General features: G+C 33.3%; 1 protein-coding gene across 2 annotated transcripts in view; it reads right to left on the reverse strand.

The window, feature by feature from the left end:
• LOC126688536 (DNA mismatch repair protein MSH1, mitochondrial) overlaps positions 1–20,787 on the reverse strand; it is a 29,882-nt gene extending 9,095 nt beyond the window's left edge. Inside the window, exons 1-15 of one of the 2 annotated variants that reach the window (XM_050383257.1) lie at positions 20,475–20,787; positions 19,093–19,237; positions 18,870–18,967; positions 17,467–17,542; positions 17,159–17,278; positions 16,230–16,277; positions 11,658–11,722; positions 10,026–10,111; positions 8,857–9,021; positions 7,683–7,792; positions 7,461–7,566; positions 7,293–7,368; positions 5,661–5,719; positions 3,185–3,252; positions 1,600–1,773 (exon numbers count right to left, since the gene is read on the reverse strand). In XM_050383257.1, the coding sequence (XP_050239214.1) occupies positions 1,600–1,773; positions 3,185–3,252; positions 5,661–5,719; positions 7,293–7,368; positions 7,461–7,566; positions 7,683–7,792; positions 8,857–9,021; positions 10,026–10,111; positions 11,658–11,722; positions 16,230–16,277; positions 17,159–17,278; positions 17,467–17,542; positions 18,870–18,967; positions 19,093–19,237; positions 20,475–20,593 (1,515 nt within the window). In that variant the 5' untranslated portion in view covers positions 20,594–20,787. Of the gene's footprint in view, positions 1–1,599; positions 1,774–3,184; positions 3,253–5,660; positions 5,720–7,292; positions 7,369–7,460; positions 7,567–7,682; positions 7,793–8,856; positions 9,022–10,025; positions 10,112–11,657; positions 11,723–16,229; positions 16,322–17,158; positions 17,279–17,466; positions 17,543–18,869; positions 18,968–19,092; positions 19,238–20,474 lie in introns of those variants that run through there. The other variant, XM_050383258.1, reaches the window with a different exon arrangement.
• Between the last annotated feature and the right edge of the window lie 734 nt (positions 20,788–21,521).

Genomic DNA, 21,521 nt, shown 5'->3' on the forward strand with positions numbered 1-21,521 from the left:
CTATGCTCATGGCAGTAACACCAAGGGTTATCTCTCTCTCTCTCTCAAATCTAGAACATTCCGAGTAGAACTGCAGGGTTCTTACAACATTTCACAGAGGGAATGTGCAGAATAGCTGTGTAAAGGGGTTGTATATACTTAGTTAGGCAACGTTAGAAAGAATAATGCAAACTAGCATCTTGAGTTTTAGAAACTCGAGTTCCGTATCAATCTCGAGCCTCAAAGACTCGCTTCCCACTTGCTGAGTTGGACATGTATATGCCACATAGATCTTGAGTTTTAACAGTCGAGTTCAAAAAAACATAAATCTCGAGTTTTTTGCACTCGATTTCAAACAGATAAAAAAAACGTACAAACCCTAGAAAAAAAAGATTTCAAACAGATAACAAAAAACGTACAAACCCCAGAAAAAAAAGATTTCAAACAGATAACAAAAAACGTACAAACCCAGAAGAAAAAAAAAAAAAAAAGAACCCAGGAAAAAAAAGAAAAGAAAAAGAAAACCTAGAAAAAAAAGAAAGAACCGAGAAGAAAGAAGGAAACCCAGAAGAAAGAAAGAAAGAAGAAGAAGATCCATAGCAAAGGGTCTTGTTTTTGTTGTCTTCGGTTGTAGGGCTGTACATGGTGTGGTGCAGCCAGTTTTTGTGGCCGTTTCTGTACCACACCAGAACATCCGGTTTCCTAAAAACCCGAGCCGCCGCCGCGCCTGAGGAACGGTTCTCCGGCAATATCGGTAGCGGTTCTAGTCGGCGCGATGGTTGGTATCCACCTGTCTAGTGTCTATCACACACAGAGAAAAAGAGAAATCTAAAACCAAAATCAAACCCAGAAAACTGAGTTCTGACTTCTGAGTCAGAGGCGAGAATGTGACTGTGTGAGACTTGAGAGGAGCAGTCTAGAGATCAACTTTAGAGGAGAAATGAGAGTGAAGAGGAGAAATCTGCGCTGGAAACAACTCAAGGGAAAAGACATCTGTGGCTGAGATCAAAAGAGAAAAAAAAAATCTTGCACTAACCCATGTATTGTAAAAGAGAAAAAATTCCTGTCACTGCGTTGGAAAAATATCTTGCAGTGACAGGAATCGTTTTTTTTTTTTTTTTTAGAAAACGCAAGGGGCAAGAGAATGACTAACCCATGTGGCATTTTTTTTTATTTTTTTTTCTAAAGTCAGTGTACGCTGGAACTCGAGTCTCTAAGACTCGAGTTCCACGTGGATTCCACGTGGAATTTTTATGCACGTTAGCTGCCTCAGAAATCTGGAACTCGAGTTTTTAAAACTCGATTTGCTATTGATCTCGAGTTTTAAAAACTTGAGATGCTAGTTTCACACATACTTTCAAAACCGGGCAACTAACGAAATTGTTAGAAATCCTTTGTTATTTGGAAAGGGTGTTCCATTTCACAAGGAAATTATGCAATAGTGCAAAGGTTCATTATTTAAAAGTGATCAGTGCAACTTGTCAATTTTAGATGTACCTTGTTCATTTATGAATTCACCCCTTGTAATACTAAATGAATTACTACCTCTCTTTTTCCCTAATAAAATAAATTTAGGACAGAAGTGCAAAAACAATCAACAAGGTTAGGTGTTATACTTACCAATGTCTCAAAGTCAATTTTTAATCCAGTTGCCACCCATGTCGGATCCATCAACAATTTCAGGATTTCATTGAGCTCAGAATTTTTATACATGTGCAATATGTCATCCAGTAAATTTTTTATTCTACAAAACTCAATATGATTGGCCTCCCTCTGTTCAAGTAGCTTCACAAGCTGCACAACATAAAGAAAGACACAGACAAACCAAAAATCAGACATAGATGTACTCAATATATTCACATATATACCTACATAAACACATTGTCAAAAAAGAAGAAGAAGAAGAAGAGAGAGAGAGAGAAATCATACATGCATTCCAAAGGAAAATGTTAAGAGGATATTTGGTCAGTTTTGTGTTTTTGTTATTTGGGATATCCTGGGTGATGCGAAAATGGTGATATAGATGTTAGATGAGTGGCATGGGAGATTTTATCATCACAGGAATTCTAAGATTTGGAAGGCCATTACCTTTTCCCGTCTAATGTGGACAATCTGAAGGGAGAAGAATGGTAGATTTTTCATGGTATTGAACACCAAAGTTATCACAGTCAGTGTTGGGACTTCTGTATAATTAGTTGACTACCTTGGGTAACATCCATTGTCTTCTCTATCAGAATTTTTAGATCTCTTGAGATTGACAGTATAATTCTTTAGGAGTGGTTTGATACGCATAATGCGGAGTTAAACTATCTCCTCTTTTATAACAAAATCAGTATTACCTAATAAAAAGAAAAATGTTAAGAGCATATGAGAGTAAGAGAGAAAATTACCCCATAGAAAATAGAAAAATGGTTTTTCACCATGGATCCACAGAAAGCAAAATAGAATTCCTTCAAAGCTATTGGTTTACAATTACATAACACCACATTGCAGTTCATGGTAATGAGCTCCAGAGAACTAACATTTCAATGTCATATTGCCTATCCACATTTATAGAAGTTACTGACACACTTTATTGGTAGCGACAACACCTAACTCAGCTAGAATTTTATTACAACCTCATACTCAAATAGTCAATAGATTGGTTAATGTCACCAAGGAATTAGACACCGTTGGGGCGGGATGACTAGTAAAATAGGAATGATCAGTTCCACGCTGATGAAGTAGAATTTTTCATAATCTAAAGATCCACCTTGAACAGAGCAACTAAAATTTGTAATGATAAAAGCAATAATGAACTGATCCATAGTAGCTTTTAGACTAACCCATTACCTATATTCTCACTCTACCAAGAAAATTATTATAGATCAAGTGCATAGAACTTGAAAAGTGGAGACAAAAGCTATATTCTTTCAAATAGCAAGAGCTCAAAGTTTTCCTCAAGTTATTTCTATAAATCAAAAATCTGTAAAATGCAAGTTGTTATAAAATTTAATCATTGTCAATTAGGTGACAAAACATATTGGTTCCACTTTCTTATTAATATCACTTAGTACAATGAGGAAACAGATTCAGTCGGAACAATATTTCACGGAAGCTTTCAAAAGGGAGAACAACATATAGCATGTGCAGGTATTTTTGTATGAAACACACTAATAAAGAAGTTAGGGAAAAAAACACATTAAGAGAGAAATTGTAATACAACCTTTGCAGATGAAACACAAGTAAACTCGGGAATGGAGCATGTCACGTTGCTCATAAGCTTGCAAGTTGCTGCCCAAACAGATACAGCTTAGAGAATATTCACAAAATATTCAATTATGAGATAAAATACTATTGTAGTAACACGGAGAAAGAAGAAAATGTTTAATTTACAATGAAAATTGACTTGGGTTTAAGTACAAAAAAAGCAGGAAACTTTCAGGTTCACAACCCCCACGAAGGTTATCACAGGTTAGTCATTCTTCTTTCTGTCACACTTTTCATTTTGAGTTTCTGGTAGTTGTCTCTATTATCTGTTAGGGGGAATAAAGCCATAGCAAATCCGACCAATAGCAAACTAAATCATGGAAATATGCCAATCAAAGCATAACAGTAAAAAGATTAAGTCATGCATATTATTATTTGACTTGCTGTTAACAATAGCAATCCGGCACACATTTTGTTCCAGCAATCAGTTAAATGTTATAGAAGCCCCTAAATAATAATTATTACCAAAACTTATTCATTATAAGAACTTAAGAGAATGCAGTTGGGCCAGTTAAACGGTTCAAAAATTGAATATCCAAGTGAAAGTAGATTTTGTCAGGAACTTTTTACTGTTTTAGCTTTACCTTGTCAACACCTACTGTTGTACAGAATGAAAATGACTCTAAACGGGTGTCTTTCTTCTTATGGACAGTAGCTAATGATGGGATACTCACCATTGATAATCTTGTTAAGAGAGGTTAGTCTCTGGTTAATAGGTGTTGTTTATGCTGCTACGAGGGGGTATCAGTGGATTACCTTCTTCTTCATTGTAAGTTCTCACGCCTAATGGTGTGAAGCTTTTGTAGTGATTGGGATCCAGTGGGTAATGCCAAGGTCAGTCAGCTCTTTTTTCTTTATCTGGAGAAACTGGTTTGGAAAGCATCTTTCAACCATTTGGAATATGGTCCCGGCATGTTTAATGTGGTTAGTTTGGCAGGAATGCAATACTCGCATTTTTGAAGACAAGAAGAGAACATTAGATCATCTAAAATCTCTCCTCTTTGGTACTCTATTTCATTGGGCTTGTATTTGGGGGTGAACGAATTGTATTTCTTTATCTGAATTCTTAGTCTCTATTTCCTTTAGTTCTTGATTATATTGTATTTGTTTCTTGTTCAAAGTGTTCGCTATTGTGAACATGATGTTCAATTTTTTTAAATAAAAGTCTTATTACCTATCAAAAAAATGAAAATGACTCTAAGGGTGTGTTTGTTTGGAGGTAGAATAGAGTGGATGGAAAACTTTTTGGAGTGTGTTTGGTTGGGTGAGGAGGAAGGAAAATAAATGGTGGGACCCAGGTGTTTTCTCTCCGGGCCCACCAAAAAGTTCTCTCCAAAATGGAGAGAAAACTGAAGAGAAAAATTGGACATCATTTTTGGACAAAAATGCCCATGTGTCCACGTTGCTCTACTTTTTTTTCTTTTTCTTTCCTCCTGCACGTTGTCTCTTATTACTTTTTTCTTTTCTTTTTTTGGCAGGCTTCCTACACGTCCATGCTCATATTCTTTTTTCTTTTTCTTTTTTTGTTGTTGTTTAGATGTGTTTTTTTTCTAGACATGATTTTTATTTTTTAATAAATTTAGGTGATTGATTTTTTTTTTTTGGTTGTTTATCCTTTTTTGGTTTTAATTGGACATCATTTTTTAACAAGGGTATATGCGTAAATTTATACAAACTCACTTTTTTCATCCTTCCACTTTTCCACTCCCAACCAAACAAAAAGGAAGGAAATTAAAATCTTTTCTATCCTCCCACTTTTCCATCCTCTCATCATTTTCCATCTTCCTACTTTTTCACCCCTCCAACCAAACGGACCCTAAAGTAACTAAATATTTTTTTATTTATTTGAAAGTTACCCATACACGCCATGGATATTGAACCCACAACCTCACCCTCCCAACCCCCCCCCCCCCCCCAAAAAAAAAAAAACCTTAATTCCAGTTGTCTAAAAATGAAACCTTTTTTTGGATAAGAAACATGACTTACCCTACCAAAAGTTTAGACTCAATTCTTGATGGTTAATAATTTAATTACAGTACCTTTGCCACTTTGGTTTGTTTCAAGAGTAAAAGAGTTAGGGTGGGGGTTGATAGGGCCTAGGTTCAGAACTTTAAATCTTACCAAGCATTAGGAAGACCATGTTCTAATTGACCAGTGGCAAAAGTTTATCTAATATCTTCAATGTACAATTTTTAAAACAATTAATAAATGCTCAAGTTGGGTTCTCAGCTTGTAACTCTATAACATTCTTGTAACCAAAAAAACAAATGAAAACATAAACAATAGTAAATGAAATAAAAACCTGATCATATTATCACCATGTAATTTTCCACAACTCATGGAGAGAATATAAAAGATTTCAGAGGCCTATTTTAGCTCATAATCATATCCAACTACATATTCACATCTATAAAATGCACTTCACAACTCACCTTGAATTTTGGATGCAATCTCATAGGCAGGAGGGTTAAGAAGAAGATCTCTAATATACCTGGGACATAAAGAAATCATCATAACTAAGGAACAAAGAGTCAACCCTACCATGGTGCATAATTCAGAAAACAGAGTTGCATAGTAAATTTATTTTCATATGAGAATGTGAATATCAACAACAGAAAGTTGGAGATGAATGCTTACTGTAAAAGAAAACTTAAAGCCTGAAATTACAAATAAAACAATGACTTCATGGGCTCCACTTTGAAATCAACATATAGATGTTAGCAATTTAAACACAAAAGTTGAAACCTTATAGAAAGCTTTTAATACTGTGCAAAGAGCTCATCTCAAGGATGGATGTCACATTGAATTACTTAAATATCATTCACAACCAACATTAATACCCACTTAAGGCTAATTTTTGAAAATCAACGTGCCCATATTCCAAGTTAGCTTTCAACCGCCTCTTCTTGCTCACCCCACTGAAGACTTTTTCTCCCCTGTAAAAACTGCATTTGTCTCCAATAAACCCTTTTTTCTTGAGGTAAATTTATAAAATGCATTTCCTTTAAATCCTTAATCTACTTCTTCAAATCAAACCATATGATCAACAAACTAACCTATCAAAAAAATAAACAAATCTAAACTACTCCAACTAGTATAAAGCACTTAAAAAAAATGTTATACCCAGTGCACAAAACTCCCACTTTTATGGAAATTAGGAAGGTAGGAAGTCTAAACCCAAATTTTTTTTTTTGAGATACTGATTCCCATACTTGAACCCACGACTTGTCACTTTTGGTAGAAGATACCTGCCGTTGTGCCAAGGCCCAACCTCTTGGTACAATACACTTCACAAGTCTAAACTACTCCAACTAAATACTTCTTCTGCCCTATATCATTTTAAGTGTTTTCTTTGTCTCCATATCTCATTTTAAGTGTTTCATATAATCCTGCCAAGAGCCTTGTAGCTCAACTAGTACCTCCTGGTGTTTCCAACGGAGACATCAAGAGGTCAAATCCCCCTCCCCTGTTGTTGTAACTGATTATAAAATTAAAATTTAAAAAATAAAAAAATAAAAAAAATAAAAAGGTGCTTCATTTTATCCTCATTCCCTCTTTGATAAGTGTATTATACTAGACTCCAACAAATTTGGCCAGAAAAACCATACAAAAGAAACCAGATTTGCAAGCATCTTTTCAGAAACAAGGTTCAGATCAAAATTATATAAATCATATAATGTACAAAAGTAACGGTATAGTTCAATGATGTAAATGGGACTTTTAAATTTTAGAATTAAAATTACCAAATCTTATTAATGAGATCACAGTCAAATTAATATTTAACATCAGAATATCCGGATCCCAAGAAGTTCAACTTGATCATCTCCAAGATTCCTCCTACTGTTACATAGTCTCTCATTTTTACTTAAAAGTAGCTATGAAGGGAAAGAGGTCTACAATTATCACTGTAATACTTATTGAACAAATTTTTTAACTATAACCATTAAAGCGAAAGTTCAAAAATAAGATGAATAAAAAATAGAATTAAATTACCAGAATAATTAGATGACATGTCCTTATAATCTAAAAATATAACAAATCATGCAAAGCAATTACTGACTCACAATACAGGTAGACCAGTGCAATTAGATGGAAGCAACACCTTCAACAAACAGGGTATTCCCTCTGTTAGTATGGCCCCTGGAAGATGCAACACAAGGACAAATAAGTTTAATACGACTTTCATATGGAGTTTGAAAATTAAAAATGAACCTTGCCTATAAGTCACTAACCAATTTGCGTTGCTGTTCCTAGGGTTAAAGGTTGGGGCCTATTTTCTGAAGACACAGTGACATTCCTAAATGCAACATCATCATCAAGACCATAGAGCTCCTTTACCTACAAATGTTCAATAATTATGACATGCATTATTTTCAAACAAAGTAATGTAGTAAACAAAAAGGCAGGCTCATAATTTGAGTAGCAATAAAGCCAATCGGCAATCGCATACAAACCTTAAGCAAAAGCTCATTGACAGGATTCCCTTCAAACCATTCAAATTGTCTGCCACTACATTCTCCCCACAATAGGCCACCCTCACCAAATTCTCCCCAGCGACAAGTGCCTGTCATCAACAATAAGGCGGAAAAGATAAATGTACCAAGTGTTTTCTTTCTCTAATAAAAATGATATAATTTTTGTAAAAATGCTTTAGAAAAAAAGTGAACATAATAAAATTATTGTTTGTGACTGTCATAAAGAAAGAAAGAAAGTTTTTAATTTTGCCCAAAATAAAAAGTAATTATATTTAAACTAGTCTGGGGCTTCTTGGCACCATAAAAAGCATAAAAGCAACTTCCTCCATGCACCACTTACCAAATATCAATTATAAACTAATAAACATGAGACTTAAGCCATGGCCTTATTGATTTGCATAACAAACAACTAACAAATTTGGCCTAATTGGTACCCATCAAGCCAAGACTTACTGATATATACTTTTAATATGCTTAGGGTTTGTTTTACAGAAAATAAAGGGGAAAGAAATTATCTGTGGCAGTTTTATATTTCCCACCCAATTTGTTTTACAAGAACTTCCAAAGTCTTGGAAAATAAAGGAAACTATTTCCAAGATTTTATTCTGGATTTCTAAAGCACTAATGGAAACATACAAGCAAATTAATACGCCTTGAAATATTTTAGGAAGTAAAGTTTGTTAGAAATGGTGAGCACTAATGCTCTTATTATTTAGAATTCTTTCCTTTTATTAGCCATCTTGAAAAAATCCATTCCTAACCAACCAAATTGGAAAAAAGAAATTTCATATATGTTCCTAGAAAATATTTTTCAGGAAAACATTTTCCATTATGAAAATATTTTCTAGTGAAACAAACAGAGCCTACGCCTGCACAAAGTGGTAATAGAGATTTTTTTTTTTTTTTTTTTTTTTTTTGTTATTCTTGAATATTGCTTAAAAGATTTCACCTCTTAAGAAACTGAATATTTATAACCCCCAGACTGGTACTTCAGTATCACACTTGCACACCCCCCCCCCCCCCCCCAAAAAAAAAACCAAAAAAAGAGAAAAAAGATGTGTAACCCAATTATGGCTCCAAGGAGAGAGAGAGAGAGAGAGAGAGATTATATAACAACATCAATGAGGCCATATTGTGGAAGTTTATATTCTACCTGAAGAATTGTTTCTCAAAGATGCATGCAGAAATAAATGATGGTACCGACAAGTACGAAGCTTGGTAACTAAAGCCTCTTCAGTTAATCCATCCTCAGAAGAATATGTCTTCATAGTCTCTAGGACTAAATTTATGCAATAACCTCTTGCAGACCGAGATATTCCTACAAGTACCATATGTACTACATTAGTACAAACTATGAGTCTATCAAAGTATTCAAATTATAATAGTATTATGGAGAAAAGTACAGTAACTGATAAATAAAATACACTGCATGTTGCTCTATATGGAAATCAGATAATTCTTTTCAAACTATCCATGAAGAGCCAACTCCAAGTAAAACAAAAATGTTCACTAGACCTATATTTATAATTAAAAGGGATTATATAAAAGAGAAATTACAACCACTTAATGCGGATTAGTAAGACATTAAAGGTCAAAACAAAAAGAGAAGAAAGAAAGAAGAGACTAGATCCAACAAAAACAAACCAATTTATGAAGGTTATTGGACTGAAATTACAAATTATGGTAATTTGAGTTTGTTATTGCAAGATATCAGTACATCTTTTCCCAGATGTGACTACAAAATACCACGTCTTAGTGTGGGTTAGCATATCTGGTAACATTTAACTCTGTAGTTCAGGTCTCAACTGCAGTAGCTTGGATAATCATTATGATCAGAGAACTACATAGCCAGAGAACTTCATTGAGGCAGTAAGGTGGATTCTAAGTAATAAATATGGTGTTAAAATCACTCTATGGAAGTGAATCTTAAAGGCGTGAAGGAAAATTGTGAATGTCTTCTCTCTGAAGAATTTTAAAGAACCATACAAATTTCCAAATAAATTTTGCTAATGGAACCATCCTAGAGCAGGTAAATAAAGTAGTATTTGGCCCACCTAGTGCAGCAAAAGTTACCCAAACATGCCATCATTTAGAAAGAAAACTATGAGATACCAATGCATGTTATTAACCATGATTAAATCATTTCACTCTAATAGCTGGTATCTTATAATACACAATAAAGTGTGTTCCACATGGAAAACAATAAGTATGGCCAACTATTAATGGGATGAAAACCATATAAATATGCAACAAAACGGATTGGATAGCTTAAAGCATAATGTCTACTGAAACAATCATTGGACAAAGAAAATTTGTTCATACCAACTACAGGCATTGGTTCTGGAAAGTCAAGATCATGATCGACCCCTACAAGTCCAAATACATATGGACTACCTGGATGAGCATGCCTGAATACTTGAAAATTGCAAGTTAGTGCAAGATAAGCATGGCAGAAAAAGTAAATAAAAACAAAGGCATCCAGCAAATAAAATGGTAAGGAAATGTACAACAATTTTCAAACCCCCAATATTAGGAGAATCCTTGGCATGATGTAAATGCACGATCGTCTTAAAAATCTGTCTCAATTATCCAAGTAGTACATTGTTTTTGTGATACAAAGAGGAAAAAATGACATAAAATAATGTGGATTTGCATATGTGTCCACTTATTTCTATCTCATTTTTCTTCTTCTTTTTTCCCAAGGCAACATAGGAATAATGTAATTTTCCGAGGAACAACTTGAGTTATGATGTAGGCAAGTCGAGGGAGAAAATGAGCTACATGAAACGTGTTTTTATTTTATAAGTCCTCTGAAACTTACACAAGATTAATTTCCTAGCATGTATGTACTATTTATTAAAAAATAAATAACAAAGAATCATCTAAAATTCTGATCTTGTTTAAAGAAACTTTACAGTTTTTTTTTTTCAAATACTATTTATCTCCTTCTTTGTTGATAATAAGTAACATCTCCATATAGTGGTAGGAAGATGTAATTTCAGTTTTTTTTTTTTTTAAACATCCAGATACCACAGTAAGGTATAAAGTATTCCCCCAAGAAAGCTTAGAACAAACAAAGAAAATAGAGCAAAAAGCTATATGAATGTAAGAATAACCTTGTATGGCACATATGTTTATTGACATGGCACACTTCACCCATTATGAAAGCATGGAAATGGACTCCCCAGGCCATATTTGCTTTTGAAAACCATAAAGAACCAATATAAACTTCGAAAATTATATTTGACTTTAATCTTGGTCTTACAAATTTGAAACAAATTCTAATCAAGAATGCATCAGCAGAAGCAAAGGTTAGAAAAAAAATTTCAATTATGTTTGGAGATACTATGGTCCAAATTAGCTGGTGATAAGATAAAAGGATTATCTGTATTCATTAATTAAATCCTATTCTTTATTTGCTACTCAAATCATTTTTTTATGTAACCTTTGGTATTCTATCATGTATCTTCCTTCAAAATTTATTAAGATGCTTCCATTTATTAAAATATAGATAGAAGAGGTCACTTGATCAACTAGAAACACACTGGTATTTTCAGTGGGTGTAGAAGGAGAGGGAGTTAACATATAAACACCAGAAAGAAATATAAGGAAAACATATAAGCACTCCCTTCAGTCCATTGATTTTAGTCAATGATTTGATTGATTTCTTAGTATTAGTAATTAGCTTCCTTCAACAGAGAGTACATACTTCCAATTAATATAATCAGTTTACTGAAAATAAATTACAATACAACTAAGAATCTGTAACATTTACATTCTACTTGAAGAATAAACCAGGGCAAAGGAAAGGAGAACTGCTTTTTTCTTTTGCCATTGTAAATTTATCAATCACTTCAGCATGAGTACAAACAATGACCGAAAGCCCATAAAAAAAAGGATATGACATGACAAATCACAGGTAAATTTGAAGCAGAGGTGTTGGCAAGTAATTACCCAGATATAAAACGACCTTTACGAGAACGAGCTTGCGTTGGACCCTGAACTTCCTCCACTATGCACTACAAAGACCAAAATATGGCCATTCAAAAAAATAATCACATAATGAAAAAAGCTTCTTTGACATTTGCTTTAATAGGCAAGACAAAACGAAGATCAAACAGATAAGAGAAGAGAATAGGCAGTTTTAGTCTTAAGCAAAGATACGTTCAGCATGAACATGCAAAAAAGTATGACTGATCTACCTAGAAGTTAAAAATAGTTGTCCAATTCATAGATATGACAAAAATCTATTGTACGACTAATAGAAAAGAGTGGATTACAAAAAATATATGATAATTTCCTTTTCCTTTTAGGAATATGGAAAGGGTAAAATGTACCATCTCAAAGCTGTTAACCCTAATGTAGCATTTGGTTCAGGGAATCTAATATGTCCCTGGCATCCAAATTCTCAAGAATGTAAAATCTAGGAACTTGGAAGCTCGGAAATATAATAGGCCCATGTCTGGTTTGACTTGAAATTCGCTAAGATTCTTGAGAATGTAAGATTTCCATGTTTGCTTTATTCTTAACTACTATTTATTCTTTCCAAAGTATCCTTAGACTTAAGCATACAATGTCAAGCACATTATCCATCATCTTTATGTGGGTTATAGGGGGAGGTTCTACATTGGAATCCCCACTTCATCTAGCCTTTTCAAGATTGAGGTGTGTTCGAGGTTAGTGTAGAAGTGGAAATTTTCAGTTATAGATTGTACCATAATGCCCTTAGGGGCCTTACAGGCCTTTCTTTCCCATGGAAGAACATTTGGAGGGCCAAGGTCCCACGAAAGCTGTGTTCTTTGTGTGGACTGCAACCTTTGGGATAATCATGACAATTGATAACCTAAGCAAGAGACATATTTTGTTAGCTGATTGGTATTGTATGTGTAAAGGTTGCTGCAAGACTCTTGATCACTTTCTTCTTCATTGTCTTACAACAACAGATGTCTGGTCCTTCATTTCAATGTTGCAAGGGTTAGCTTGGGTGGTGCCCAAATCTGTGTATGAGATGTTGGAGTGTTGGCAAAGACAATTTCAAGGCCACAGGGTTACTATTGTGTGGCAAGATTTGCCCCTATGTGTTATGTGGCTTCTGTGGTACAGAGGAAATAGGCAGGTCTCTGATGGTGTTGAGCGACTTGCTCATGTTATCAAGGAGCAAACCTTACAGTCCTTGTTTGATTGGATGCTTGCTGTAGGTAACATCCCTTTGATGTCTTTTGTTGATAATATTGACTTCCTTTCATTGTGAGTAGTCTTCTTTGACAAGGGTTTGTACACATGTTATTATGTGTCGTTCTCTTTTCCTTTTCAAATATAATTTGTACTAGTTAAAAAATATATTAAAAGTCAGTATCTTAAAATAATAGTCTAACATTTCTAAATAACACATACAATACCAAAATAATTATTTCAAAAAATTGTGGTTTATGAAGAAATCATGTCTTATCAATCAAAATTATTTATTTTCTTAAAAGACCAGAACAATTGCAAATAGGAGATAAAAATTGAAGTAAACTATACTTTATTGTGAATATAAACATAATTAAAAAAAGAAAAAAAAAGTTGAATACATAGCATAAGCATTTGATTAGAAAAAAATTTAGTTTAACAAGCATCATGACTTATCAATCAAAATTATTTATTTTCTTAAAAGACCAGAACAATTGCAAAGAGGAGATAAAAATTGAAGTAAACTATACTTACATGTAAATATAAACATAATTAAAAAAGAAAAAGTTGAATACATAGCATAAGCATTTGATTAGAAAAAAATTGTATTTTAGTTAGTTAAAGGACATTAAATTGGGTCCATAATTTTCACTTTAAAGTAAATAGAACTTTGCCAAACCATGGAAATATTGACACCCACCTTTCAAAAAGGAATCCAAATTCCCAGAAAAGTGAGGTTTGGTCCCACAAGCATTTAAATTCCCCCCTTGAGCTATTTTTAATCAAACATGAGAATACTTAGAAATCTTGAGAGGCTTACTAGAAGTAAAGGAAAACTTCATTTGTAGACTTATATATCAAAAGCAAGAAGGTCAACATTAGTCGGTCCACCAAACCAAGACAAGTGTAGAAAGGAACAGAGATATCGGTTGTTGGTTGAAAATTTAAAGGACCTGCAAAAGAGGATTGTGAAAGATTCTTTGTGCTAAGAGACTGGCCATCAGACATTTCAACGATCCCTCGACTATTGGCCCAAAAATTGAGTGAATTGAGTTGATCATATTAGATATTTGGATACTAAATACCCTCCCTCAATTCTAACTTAAAAAAGGATGGTAGAGGTGGGGTGTTGGTAAAAGCGAGGGGCACACTTAAGCACAAAGGCCTCCTGGAGCCTAGGTGCAAAACGCAAGCACATGCCTGATTGAAGTGAAGCACACATTTTTAAAAAATTATTATTAATAAGAAATGCAACAATCAAATGATCAAATTATCATATAAATAGAAATAAATTTTTTTATATAAATTCATATAACATTTTGATAAGCCCTACTTTTGCAATTTTAAGACAAATATTGCAAGTCAAGTCATTTTATTTTTTTGGATCAGCTAGATATGAGTACTTCCATGTAATAGCCTTTCTTAGATCTCCAATATCCATAACGCCCTATGACTAATTAGTAATATTAGTTAATAGTTTAATCACTTAATGACTATAAGTCTATAAGAATTAGTCTGCTATGCTCAACATCAACCACTAAAATAACTAAACAATTACCACATTTATGGTATATCATACTTTTTTTTTTTTTTTTATGAATGAGCTAAGAATATGAGGACATAGCAATATAGTAATTGATACCAAGCAGATATCCAAAAGGGAAAAAATTCAATAAGAAGAAGTTAGGTGGGTTACTGTTTCAAGGAGGAAAAAATCAAGAAAAAATAGAGAAGAACTGGGAGGTTGTGGGTTTCAAGACAAGTTGCACTCAAAATTTTTTTTTTTTTTTTTGGATAAGTTACACTAGAAATATGTCAAATCAATGGTTTATATCAATAATGTCAAGATCCTATTGTTTTAATTCAATTTTGGTTTTTTTTTTTTTTTTTTTTGAAAAATATAAAAAAGCGCCAAAAAGCACGCTTTTGAGCTTTTTGAAAAAGTGAAAAAAGCATGCCTAAAGCGCGCTTCTTTGAATGAGCCTAGCTTTTGAGGCAAAAAGCGCTGGAGCCTTGGGGCTTTGCGCTTAAGCTCAAAGCGCACTTTTACCAACACTGGGTGGGGAGGAGGAGGTGGTTGGGAAGGATGTCTGTGAGGCTAACTACTTCTTATACACTACTGCTTTCCAATATGATATGGAAGTCCAGAGTGAAACTAACACTTGCATTGATTTATCTGAAATATTTTGTTTTCAATTGGAATTTGGTTATCAACCATCTGCAAGGATCCACATGTAATGTAGATTGATGTTTCTTTCTTTACTATTAGCTTTTCAAATTTTTACATTGACAACCAGAATACCAATAAAGAAGAAAGAAACCACATAACTAACAAACACATGAAGGATAAGTCATGAATATATTCAAGAGCTTATCTCTGCACGACTTGATGCATTTATCTAAAAATTAGTTACATATTCATCCATAACCCATGACATTGGAAATAATGAAACTTTAGGCTTAATTTTCATTTTCTTTCTTTGGTTTTTACAGTATAAAGTAACTTCTAGGCCACAATATTAAGCCCCCAACCAGTGATGCAGAAAATAATTTTCACTTGCGGCTATCACAACAAGAAGGCAGCAATTTGATCCATGCATGTGAAGGGAACAATGCTAGATACTAAAGAAAGTTCCTAAATATAATCACCCAAATAAAGGATTTTATCTCCTTTCAGATTCATGCTGACATAAATAGATCCACAGATATAATCTCATTTGGCGGTCTCATTTCATATATTTAGAAGAAGTGGAAAAACAAGAAAGAATATTCAACTTCTTATGGATAAAACAGTGTGGATCAACATTCTAAATCAAGAAGATAATTACAAATTTACATACAAATATTTGACCAAAATCAAGTTTCCAACCATTGAATCTAATTTAATTATTACCAAATCTCTATCTTTTTGCCTTAATATTAAAAAATAAAGACCTAATTGACTAGAATAAGAAGCTAGAATCCATTAGAAAATAAATTTAAAAATGCAGACTTTTTTGGGTATAGGAGCTTTGTTTTATGACTCCATAATTTTGGATCACAAACCATAATTGTAAAGTTTTATTTAAAATATTTTTTTCCTAATAAAGGTTAGAATAACAAGTTACAAGAATGGGAAAACTTGTTCTATAACAGAAACTTTCATCATAATCTAGATGTCAAGTAACCCAATACAAGAGCATAAGTGCACAACCAAATAAATAGAGCCCAGCCCATGAGACTAATCTATGCCATGAAACCGAAAAGTAAATCTCAATATGAACTACATTCTTTGAAAATAAAATTGAGAATACATGAAGGTAAAAGCATACACCTGTACACATATGAGTAGGCAAGATATGATGCTATACTTACCACTGAATACCCATTACGTGTCAGATCATCCAAAGTTTGTCGAAGATTCTGCAATGAAAGCATTTAACCAGATGCAATGAAGCATTGACTAACTATAAATTGGTCAGAATGTATGATTAAAAGCATGTAAAGAATAACCAAAAGAAAAGAAACAACAGATACATCATAATTGATATTCAGAAGAACTAATCTGACAATTGCAGAATATGATGTTGTTTGAATATTTTGGGAATATTTTAAAGAAATATCAATTTGAAGTTTTGGCATCTAATCCATTGTACCTACTTTTTCTTGCCAAAAATAAAATAAATAAAATTATAAATGCAAGAAAGAGCTCAGAAATTAAATTTTGCAACATATACAGAGACTCTAGTCTCTTATGTTTATAGAGAAGAAAACCAAGTTGCTTATTACTTCACAAGTTTAGGACATTTCTTGAAAGAAAATTGGAGAAATAATGTTTCTAAAAGACCTATTCACCAATGTCATTCATAGTTGTAAAATTCCAAGGTTGTGTTTTCATAATTTCAAATTCATTCCTACAAAACATAAATAGGCGTCACAATCAACTATTGATTTCTCTAGGAGGTTGTACTAAAGGATTGGAATTAATTCCAGCCTTAGTTTTTTTTCCCCTTTTAAGCAGCCACAAATAGAAGACCAAAGCAAGACCTAAGACAAGCTATACAAATGAGAAGGTAATCATATGTGATTGAATATCATTTCCAACTCAACACCCCTGCATTTTTCAAAACAATAACCAAACCGCGAAGCAACCCCTTGAACATCACTATATCTGCAGAAAATGACAAAGCACCAAGCAACTAACCAAAACAAAAACAAATAATAAAAAATAACAATAATGCACAAAAATAATTGAATACAAGAAACTGAAGTAAATATCATTCAGAAAAGAGAGAAGATAATACCACAACAGGGCAACCAGCTCTTGGAATACTATCTGAACGCAGACCACCAAATGGGTTCAAGCCTGCATATTCAACAAGAATACAAGCATCTATTCCAATGGCTTCATAAAAATCTCCAACCTGAAAACACAATTGACTAAAGATAACGATATGGTAAAAATGCAAAACTAAATATTCAGTGAAGCAAAAATGCACCCTATCAATCAAAAAATAGAAGGGAACCTCCTGAGGATCCATAAGAATAACTTGAAGGAGAAGGTGAGAAAAAAAAAAAGGGGGGGGGGGGGGGGGAATGAAAATAGCCATACTCTGCATAGCAAAACTTCCCGGGGAAACCTTGACTTGAACTGCAATATCTCCGAGTTGAGCGTTCCTTCTTTTAGACTAAATTGGAAAAAAAAAAATCATGTGTTAGTTTTACTTTGAAGAAAACCATCTGGGATGCTTTAGAGAGAGGGAGGGAGTACACAGTTTTTGCAATCACATAAACATCATTGGGTACTATTTTATCAACACTCTTCCAGCCATTCCAGGAAAGACAAGCAGAGAAATTATCATATTAAAATTCTTAACAGTAACAGCATTCTGCTAAAAAGTGGGAAAACAAACATAACAAAACTGGATCCCTACAAGCACACAATGCCCAGGAAACTAGTGTAAACACAAACTCAGAAATTTACTAATCAGCAGAAAACAAAAAGACATGCATTGCCAATCTTAAAGGAAAAAAAAAATTGTTTTGAGCAAAGCTACATAAAGTATTGATTAAAACAAGTGTGTGTTCGGCAAGCGCAATAAATAAATAAATAAAAACCTTTTCCTTTCCTTTTCTACCATACTTTCACCAAATAAGCAATCAGCAATGTGCATCCAAACACACTCCTAATAGAGCAAACTACGGGAACATTTGATGAAACCAAGTGTTTATGCTGTCAGTTCCAGCATTTCAGTTCTTAAATAAAGATGAAACTTTAGATGTAAAGCGAAGATTGCAAGAAGGTTTTGAGTTCTAGTTGAATGTGAATGTGAGTTATTTGGGCATACCTACATTCTTGTAAGTGATGATCAAGATGTACATCCTAAGATTCTCCAATGCTATGTGTTTAGATTACGTTGACATCTCCATGGAAGAGAGAGAGAGATGATAATTTAATGCATGAAAGTCCTACCCACTTGGCTTAGGCATAGGATGAGGATTAAATAATCAAACTGCAGATCAACATTACTTCAAACCAGCCCATTTTTTTAACATAAATCCAAAACCTACCCCTTTTTCAAGATTCAATTTCACATTTAATAGCTTATCACCAACCTGCTACACGGCTCTAGTTCTGCTGACCATTTCATTAATTAAAATTTTAAAAGAACAATGTTCCGAAACCGGCTACTTCAATTCTGGACCTCATATAAAATATGCAAATTGAATGCATGACACTGAATATATATATTAAAAATCAGGAAATAGAAAAGACCCATTCAAGTCTCTGTTTTGTCTTTTTGGTTTTTCTAAATCATAAGGATTCTAATGGTAACATTTTTTTTTTTTTTTGGAATAAAAAGTGATAATGATCAATTAGGTTTTTTTTTCCCTTTTTTTTTAATAATTGGATAGTTGGGGGGAGGGGGGATTTGATTCCTAGATGTCTCCTTTCGAAAGATTAGGAGGATCTAGTTAAGCTACAAGGCTAACAACAACATTATAAGAGCTCACCTCCCATTTTTCAAGTTAACATCCAAGCCTAGCAAATTGGAATATGTGAGCCTTTTAATCAGCTGGACAGTTGAAGGCTTCCTGCATATCTTCAACCTCTACAATAAAGAAACCACGAGCATGAAAGGCCTTACTTGAAGCTCTCAAGAAATTTCATGTTTTAAACGTATTAAGGCAGCAGGACTAATCAAGCAACATAACAAAAATGTATGAACTAGCAAACCTCCTTCCACCATAGTAAGTGAGAAAGATCCTTATCATTTAGGGTATCACTTGATGCTTTAAGCTTCTTGGTGGGTTTTGAGCTTCCCTTCAAAACTTTCTGACCTTTGAAACAATAGATTTGCTCCAAGTGTCTGCAGCTGTACCTATTACAACAAAATTTCATGATTTAGATTTTAAAATCAAAACAGAAAAGAAAAATCAGGAATTAAATATTAAATACAGTTATCAGCTATATCACTTAAGTTTTTTCTAGGCAAAAAACATTGTTTCTGTTCCTAAAGTGAGCCTAAACTTTAAAAAGTTCTTTTATTTATCCCTAAACTATTGAAAATGTTACACTTTTTTTCCTTCCATGCACTCTAGTTAACTTTTATCCCATGTGTCTAATTAGGTGACACTATTTTTAGCTTTAGGGAATTTGACATGCCTGACATGGACAATTACATTTTTTTTATTTAAAAAAAAATACACACATGAGGTGAATAGGTGGCATGAAACTATTGATCACATGCACATTATGAAAGATTTTTTAAAAGTTTAGGACAAAAACAGAGCCTTTCATTAGTTTAGGGACCAGAAAAAAAAGGTTTTTTTAAAGTTTAAGGACAAAAGGTGTAACATTTTCAATAGTTTATCGACCAAAAAAGAACTTTCAAAGTTTAGGGACGAAAAGAAAAAATCATGCAAATTTTAGGGGCGAAAAAAACATTTTACCTTTTTTTTAATTTATTTTCCTTACCAAAATACTATTGACATATTCAAACTACAAATAAATTGGTTTTATATCATTAATGATCAACTAATGATTACATCATTAATGGCACATTCCTATACTAAGAAGCCCTTTGACCTATTACACATAACACAAAAACAGAAATAACAATCTCACCATATTAGTTGATCACATGCGCATTTGAAATTTCCCAAATGCAATTACATATACCAAAAACAGAAACATTGAAATGAGTCATACCTATAGCTGAAATTGATATATAAAACCCAAGCACAGGTAATGCATTTAAGTGGATATATTAATATGCTTGTTATTTTCCACTCTTGATTCATGCACATCTTTCTTGTTGCAATGAAATTCTTAGCTTTTACACATAACACATACTTTAAAATACAATTCGACATTGAACCGACATGCCTTGTTGAAACAAACACAAAATGCAGGTATAAAAATCACTTAATACCCATTTCTCAACTTCATCTATTGCATAAAAATAAAAAAGATCATTAATTCCACACCATTTCCATAATTTCCTAATAGAAGTAACATTTTTTATCCACACCCACACAAAAAAATCCCCTATAGATTAATAGTTAGCTTGCAATAAAATATATACATATATATAGTGAGAGAGAGAGAGGGGTTACAGAAGCGTTGGTGAAGGGCGGAATGAGGTGTATGCACGAGCAGGGGAACGGAGCAAGAGAGAGAGGGAACGCCACCGGGGAAAAGAAACGACGGCGTTTCTAGTGGCGAGCCAGTACATAGTGATAGTGGGGAGTGGAGGAGTTGTGTTTCTGAGCACAAAAATTCCTTATCCAATTTATTTGGCTTTTTGTTGTTGCTTCTCAACTGTAGAAATTGGGGAGTTTAATTAGGGTTTTGCCTTTTTCTTTTTTAAAATATTTTATTAAACCCTGGGTTTTTGCTTCCCGCCACAAAAGGGTACAAGGAAAGATTTAGGGTGTGTTTGTGCGTTGAAGATTATTTTGGGAAAGTGAAAGGACACGACAGCGTCCCAGAAATAACGTTGTCGTCTATCCATCCTCCACTTGTCAATAAAGACTTAAAAAGCATTTCCAGCAGTTTTTCTGTATTTTTATGCTGATAGTAAATAGTGACCATTTTTTTTTTTTACCTACTTTTTCAAATATATCTTCTAATAAATTCTTTATTAATTTTTTATCTCATTTAAATATTATTTCTTTATTCATTATTTTTTTTTTTTTAACAACTACACATCTTTCAACATTTTTTTATTTAATAGCTGATTATTATAATAGCTAAAAACGTTTGAAGTATGAATATGAAACGCTACAGTGTTCTCTACTTGTAGAGAAATATTGTAGCAATTCTAAAAAAAAAATGGAGATGGAGAAACTATTGAAGTGGGTTTTTGGAGTGTTTTCTCTCTAAGATTGGCTTTAAAGAAACCATTGGAGATGTTTTAATAAAGTTAGTCAATCCACAAATGCAAAGTTCATGTGACAGCGAGAGGAAGGTGAGGAATTCAAGGCTAGCTTGGTATGTGTGTTTAAACAACAGTTTTTAGTTTTTTTGGAAATATGTGTGGGTGAAAAAGTATATGGAAATACGTGTAATGTTGTTTAAAAACTAAAAACATATGTCTGAACTTGCGTACCAAACAGGGCCCAAGTATCTATAAAAGAGTTTCACACAAACACAGACATATA

Source organism: Quercus robur, chromosome 6, assembly GCF_932294415.1.
Source record: "Quercus robur chromosome 6, dhQueRobu3.1, whole genome shotgun sequence".
Lineage (NCBI taxonomy): Eukaryota > Viridiplantae > Streptophyta > Magnoliopsida > Fagales > Fagaceae > Quercus > Quercus robur.